Raw genomic sequence first — 7,133 nt, forward strand, 5'->3', positions numbered from 1 at the left:
GTCTGGAGCAACCTCTGGCTTGGCTCTGAGCTGCTGTGAGCTGGGAGGTGGACATAAGCCAGTAGAAGGACTATTGTCTACATGTCCCAATCCTTGTGCTTTTCTCCAGCTTTCCTTGGGAGCCATTGGTAGACGTGGGATGCTGGATTAGAGAAACCTGAGGGCTTACATGAGCTTCCTCTTATCAGCAGTTGATGGAGGTTATCATACCCTGTCTGTTTGAAACCAAAGAGCGAACACATTGCAAATTCTCTCAATGCCCCCCTGCCAGCCTCTCTTCCTCCCACAGCATTTGGAAGAGCAATGGGGCTGCCTGGGCTTCCCCGTGGAGGTGCAAACTACAAAGAGGAGCTTGGTGGGGTCTCCTCTTCTGTGTTCCTCTTCTGCTTCTGATCAGCACCGACTCCATCCGCATCCCACAGCAGGTGTCAGGGCCTTGGAGCCAGTGCTTGCTCTGCGGGAGAGTCTTACTGGGCTGATGAAAGTCTGCCGTGGAATCCAGTCTGCATCAGCACTTCTGAAAAATCAGACTCTCATCAGTGCCTGAACCCAAAATTAGGAGCTGGACATTATGGCCCTATTTATACCAACCAAGATCTTGCTGTCCAGACTGAGACCAGTTCTTCGGACTGAGAATTTACATTTCAAATTTGTCTTTTAAAGTAAATCAAGCCTGTTGAAAATATAAAATTAAAGCAAAAACCATGCAGAAAGGATCTGTGCCTTCCTTGGTGAATTGCCTCAGGGCACACATTTATTAAAGGCAGAAATACAGAGTAGTGGAGATAACGAACCTGTCTTGCCTGTGGTCCAATTCTGGTTGCATGAACAGGCTGATGGTTTGGGTTTATGGGTGTCTCTGGGCCACATCAGTGCAAATGCATCAGTTTGCACTGCCAAACAACTTTGCCTCTGCAGGCCTGCAGGAACAGCCTTTCTTAAACACTCTCTGCCAGGGGGAGCAAAAAAATTCTGCTTTAATGCTGCTTCTTGCCTTGACCCTTTGGAGCAATAAATAAAGCTTGTGAGTGCTCCACCCTGAGCAAGGAGCGAGCTCCAGTTTGCAGCCACGTCTCAGCCAGCTGTTGTAATAGCTCGATGACGGGCAAGTCCTGGTGTGGGCATTACATCTGGTCCTCCTAAGCTTTGGTGATATGTATTGCCTGTTCTGGTGGCTTTCTCTGATACAAAGTGGCTTGGAACTACATTGTCCTGCTTCTCCCCTCTGCTGACTTTGGCTGAACCACCTCTGGCCTCCCCGTTTCTACATCTGAGCTGCAGTTTGCAGTCACCAATGTTCACACCCGGCTTTATTCACACTCTGTAGTCAGTTGGCTCCTCTCTGCTGATGTATCTTGCAGAAGCTACTGGGTGCAGTCAGGCTACTTAGGAGCTTTGCTTTTCCCAATATATGACGTTGGGTTGCTCATTGGACAGGAGGGCGATGCAGAGAGCTCGGACCTGCCTTGCTGGGCTCAGCTGCAAAATCCTGCTCTCTTTTTTTTTCTTGGATTACTTGGATGAAATACAAAGTTCATTTTCACACTGGAGACTGGTACAATGTGTTTCACCTGTAGGGAAGAGACTTACTGGGATGAAATCTTCTAGGAGAGTACAACAACAGGTTTCTTTTTATGGCTAACCAACACAGGTGGGTAGATGGGAGGGGAGCCTTCCAGGGAAGGTCCTGGGCTGTCCTCAGCGGTTAAAGAAGAAGGACTTGAGGCTCTGCAGAAACTGTGACTTCTGTCTCTGCTTCTGCTTCTTCCGGATGATGGGGATCCAGACAAGGCCACAAACAAGGAGCATCAGTCCCAAGGACAGGAAAGCTGGGCCACACATTTTGTAAACGTTTTTGTTCCTGATTTGGATGCAAGACAGGCTGGTGATGACTATCCCGAAGAGGAAGACGGCTGCTCCAACAGACACGACAATGACAGGCTTGTGGTATATGTCCCACTTGCTTCTGGATGCGCTGGTCCAGACGGACTCGCTCCGGGAGCTGATGCAGAGGGTGCTGGCTGTGTTACTGGTCAGTAGCTCCTTGGACTGAGGAGACTTCTCACTCCCATCAGGGCTCTTGGGAGGAATTTCCACGGTGACAGGATCTGAGGAGGAGACCTGAGATGGACAAAAGAGAAAGAACAGAGCAGGGCTAGTCATGGAGGATGGATTGAGTGCTTTCCATTTAGTCATTAATCGGTGTCAAGTCAAATGAAGGTGGAGAAGGCTTTGTGTGTCACTGCGGGGAGAGAGGAGCATCACACCTATGAGAGCAATGAAATGTAAGAATAGGCAACAGGGTCCTGCAGATAGGCTGGACTGAGGATGTCTGCAGAGTCCCACTGCCCACCCATGGACAGTGGGCTCCTGCAGTCCCTGTCCCTGTCCTGAGACTTTCCAGCTCACCACCTTCCAGCTCCCACAGGGATTTAGTGGTGGGGTGACAAGATGTCCATTGGGACCCACTACCCTGAGCCTCCCAGGGCTCTTGGCTGCTTTCAGGAGAGTATCAGGGTGCTGCAAGCAGGGCTGGTGATGCTGCGTGTGGGGAAGAGCTCTGTATCCCCGGACCTGCTTTCCCTTCCAGATCCCAAGTTACACCTCAGCACCTTATGGTATGATCATGTCTCCCTCTTGCGGGTGGGGAGGCACAGGCGTGCCATTTCAGGACCATTCAGCGGGAGAGCAGAAAGCACCCTCCCATGCGCTGAGCGCTTCCTTCGCACCCCTGGGGCTGGATGTTCCTCATTGCCACATCCAGCCCAGACATGTCAGCCTTGCAGTAGCTGCAGCATAGGAGCTTCTCATTTCCTATGTAAATGCACAGATGGGAGATGGGGAAATGCTTGTCACACAGGAAACATTTCTCCAGCTGTGAGCTGGGGCAGGCTGCTGCGGGAGGGCTCTTGGGCTCAGTAGCAGGAGCACATCAAAACGCTCTGCCTTGCGATGGCTGGGTCAGCAGGGTGGCTTTTTGAGGCATTATTTTTTCACCAACTCAAGGAGGAAATACATTTTCCCAGAAACAAAGTGCCTTTAGCACGGAGAAACCATTATGGTAAATGGGAAGGGCTGAGCATTATGTTAACCACTATTTCCTCAGGGCTCTGCTGAGGAGACAAGGGCAGGAGGCTGGATCAGGGAGTGCTCCTGATGCATGGTCTGACTTACTGCTGGGAAGCCCAGCAGAGATGAACCCATGCAGGTATCAGGGCTGAGGAGGGCGGGAGAAGCCAGGGACGTGGGTGCTTCACACCTGGGAATCAGATGGTTTTTTGCAAAGCGAACTCCTGCCTGAGCTGCCAGGTTTTCTGCCAGGGGCTCAGTGGTGTCAGGAGGGCTGGGACCAACCTGTCCTCTGGCAGGCATTCGGGCTGTCGCCACCCTTGGGCATGGGGATCCTCTGCAGCAGGAGTGTGACAGTGGTGCCAGCCCAGAGCAGCCCAGGACCCTGCATCACCCTTCTGCAGCACCACAAAGCAGAGCCACTGGTGATTGCAGCCAGCCCCAAAGCTGTCCCTGTGGTGCTCCCCCATTCAGGGCAGCAGTCAAGCTCAAGTCACAACCATGCTGGCCTGGGCACAAGCCCTCGGTGAGGCTCAGATGGATGGGCAGTATCACCAGAGCTCTGTGCCCGCTCCACTGCCAAGCACAGCTTTTCCTAGGCACTACGCAAGCTTTGAGCCTAAGTGGGCTTTGACCCAGAGCAGTTCATTTAAAACCCTGCTTTGGCCCTCTTTTGGCACACAACGGCACCATGGGCTGTGTGTTCAGTTCAGCCCTGGCTGCACCCAGACCCACTGCTGGCCCGTGGGATGGCTCACCAGGAGGTGCACATCATGGGTGATACTGGGCTGGATTTGCATACTGTGTATGCCACGGGAAGGCCTGTGGCTGCAGCGGGCAGCAATGAAGTGTAGATGAAGCCTGGCAGCCCCAGCTCGTTTCCCGTTGCTGCTAATCAATGTGAGGGCATGTACCACGTAAGTGCAGCCGCACAGAGGCTGCAAAGCTGGCACAGCTCCAGAGGCACTGTCTTAAGGAAACCTTCCTGTATTTGGGCCATACTGGGCCCAGTGCCCATCTAGGGATGCTGATGGCCGGGTGCCAACCGACACCTCCCTTATTCTTTCACCTGTGTCCCCTGCCAAAGTTTGTGGTTTATTCTGAAAAGAGACAGATGTAATTTTTCAATTTAGTTCCCCCAACACAGACACTGTTGCAGAAATGCAGATCTGGTGGTATCAATGTATTTTGTGATGTGTCAGGTTTGCCAAACTTGGACCAACAAACAAAAAACAAAAGCCAAGAGCAATGGACATGATTTACATCCCTCCCCTCCACAGCTTTCACCCCTCTCTGGACAGATGGGGGCATTTCTGCCACCCTGATATATCTTCTACAGCACTCGATCAGGGATGACCAAGCACTTGACAAGGCATGTAAGTTTGGTCATAGTAGCAAGCTCTAGTTTCTCTGCTTCTCTTCCTTTTGAGTTGTTAACCCTATCTCTGCAAGCTGGACTGACTTCAGTGGAGCATGTTGACCCCTTGGCTTTGCAGAAGTACGAGCTGCCATGAGATATTATTTTGATGGCTACAGCCATGTTAGACATGCAGGCGATCGAGTACAACTTTCTCTGCTGTCAGCTTCTGTCATGCAGCTCACCTCACTGCTCCTGTAAGTTGTGGCTCCAGGCAGCCACAGGCTCCTCAGACAAAAAACAGATACTGACAGCAATGTCCAGTGTTCTGGGGAGACTGAGGCTGGCTCTGTGTGGGCCAAAGCCTTTGCTCTGTTTCCACCTGTACAACCTGCCCAGGAGTCAGCCCAGTCCTCCAAACCCCTCCCCCACCCCAGCTGTGGTTTTGCGGAGATACATCCAGATCCTGGATAACTTCTTGCTTGGCTGGTGTGTGCAGCCCGTCCACCAGCTCCCTCACTCATAACACTGTTGGGTTGTGATCACCCTCTTCTAGCTCAAATCTTTTGCAAGGCTCTTCCTGAAATTTCATCCTAGGTAGTTGTGGCATTTCTTGTCTGCCTTCTTGTAACATCCATTGTGGAGAGGCTTTATGATCAAGCCACTGTATAATTTTAGTTTGGCTATGTGGTTGGGAATTTGCTTTCTTCTCTGGAATAATGCCCAGCTCTCATATCTCAGCAGTCTAATGCAGTCTGCCCTGCCCCATTTTCAGGCACCCCACTCCCTGCTTGCCCGTGTGCCGCCACCCTCCCTCCGCATCCGGGGGCACTCTGAGCTCTGCAGAGCACCTTCCTCTTCATTTTACAGAGCATTAATGTCAGGCTCCTGCAGAAACCATCTTCCTTTCAGGTTTGCATTTACACTAGAGCGATTTTTCCCCCCTTCTTTTACTTTCTGGCAATGCTTATGTCTCTCACCACAATTCCCAGACACTGATTAATTTTCTGGCACTTCCTGGCAGAGCATGCTTTTTTGGTCACACTTTTCTCCACATTTGGTCTTGTTCCTCTAATTTATATACTCTGCTTTGTATTTCTGTCTGTGCTTTTGCATGACGCTCTGTGTATTTTCCCCACTGTTAGCTAGTGAAGGATTTCACTCCCTGCAAGTGGCTGGGAGTTTGTTTGCGAGCACTGCATATATCTGCAGCTCTTGGGAGAGCTAATGTGATTTCAGTTCCTGCTCTGCCCATGCTCCTTTCCTAATTCATCACAGATGTGCTCATATTTGAAGATGCAATGGTTGTACTGAGCAGCCTGGCAGGATAATGTTATCAGATTTCTCCCAATTTTTTTAATCGTTATTGTTGAAGGAGAGCATCAGCAGATGACCATTTGCTGGCTTGAAAATGCCTCCAGAGCACATCTCAGATTTCACGTCTGGTGTTGTGCTGCTGCTGCCTCTGAAATCTTGGGCAGCTGTTGGTGGTGGAACTAACACTGGGGTCTTTCATTTCCCCCTCCATAAGAAAGACCCTCATGTGATTCTAGTTCTCCTCCCTTTGTTCTTCCAGTGCTTTGTGTGGTGATGTTCGGTTTCTGAGCTGGGAGATCCACTGGGGCCCACCTGCTGGGGACCCCAGTGGCAAAGCAACACAGCACACACTTGGGTACCTCCTGGACCTTGGGGATGTTACATGGTGGTGCTGAGGAGAGAGCTTTGGACTGAGCAGAGCACCTAAGGGCTCTGCCCTTGGTCCCTCAGCCATCCCAGCTGCAAATGGGGTTCCTCACGCACCAGTCCCCACCAGCGGCAGCTCTCAGGACTGGCATCCCAGCCCAGGACCTGGGATGCTGCAAACAACCTACAGATGTGGCCAGAATTGTGCTAAAATGGGGCAACAGCCTGATCCGAAGACCTTGCTCCTAAGCACAGGCCTGTGTCCTCCCGGCCATGCAAGGGCTGGATTTACTCTCCCAATCCAGTCCTCACCTTTCTATTTGGGGAGGCAGCTCTGATTCTTCAGGAGCTTCTTACATGCTCCTCTTAAGTCCTCACTGCAAGCAGTTTCTCCCACTTCTTCCACTTTGCATGGCCAGGGGCACCGGAGCTTCTCCAGCTCAGACAGTCTCGCCCCAGGGATTGGTGTCCATCTCCATCTGGTTCTTCCTCATGAAGACACCTCTCAGCATCCCAAAGTGGAGCTGGTCTTTGCCCTAGGACTAAGCGGGTGCCATTCCATGGGAGCACTGGTGGTGCAGGCGAGCGTGGACCTGTCCCGGGCGCAGAGCCATGGGTGTTGGTGGTGCTGCTGTGTGCAGGGTGGTGCAGAGAGGCTGTAACACTTGGGATCTCTGCCTTGTGTTTTACCATACAAATCACTGGTGGAAAAGCTAAGAATTTGCAAACCAGCAGCCAAATGTTGCTGGAAATCCAGGCCAAGTTTATGGATATATTTTGCCTTTCTCTCTGCTGCCAAGCCACCTCCCTGAACAAAGCTCCCCACCCCGTCACGGGTGGGACAGGCAGCAGCAGAAGCTCCTGCTCACCTAAGACAGGTTCACCTCCAGCCCCACATCCCTCTGGGAGTCAACCGTCATGGAAAAGAAAGTTTTGAGGAAAAGACAAAGTGAGCCCTGCACTCCATGGATGTGGCTTGTTCTGATTTACCCTGGGGGAAAGCAAAAAGACCGGCCTGGCTTGA

At 51.6% G+C, this 7,133-nt stretch overlaps 1 protein-coding gene across 1 annotated transcript; it reads right to left on the reverse strand.

Annotated features, from left to right (window-relative positions):
• Positions 1-1,698: 1,698 nt before the first annotated feature.
• On the reverse strand, positions 1,699-3,204 carry PIRT (phosphoinositide interacting regulator of transient receptor potential channels). The gene is made up of 2 exons (XM_087751261.1): positions 3,175-3,204; positions 1,699-2,121 (listed from the first exon to the last, which is right to left on the reverse strand). The coding sequence occupies exons 1-2, from the start codon at positions 3,202-3,204 to the stop codon at positions 1,699-1,701; spliced, it is 453 nt and encodes a 150-aa protein (XP_087607387.1).
• Between the last annotated feature and the right edge of the window lie 3,929 nt (positions 3,205-7,133).

This window comes from Nipponia nippon, unplaced genomic scaffold, assembly GCF_047370975.1.
Source record: "Nipponia nippon isolate SJK-2023a ecotype South Korea unplaced genomic scaffold, ASM4737097v1 scaffold_14, whole genome shotgun sequence".
Classification (NCBI taxonomy): domain Eukaryota; kingdom Metazoa; phylum Chordata; class Aves; order Pelecaniformes; family Threskiornithidae; genus Nipponia; species Nipponia nippon.

Bases quoted from the DNA above. Each gene is read 5' to 3' on its own strand.
- PIRT (XM_087751261.1), bottom strand. From the start codon at position 3,204: ATGGGTTCATCTCTGCTGGGCTTCCCAGCA. The intron at 2,122-3,174 runs GTAAGTCAGACC...TGTCCATCTCAG, and splicing joins CTCTGCTGGGCTTCCCAGCA to GTCTCCTCCTCAGATCCTGT.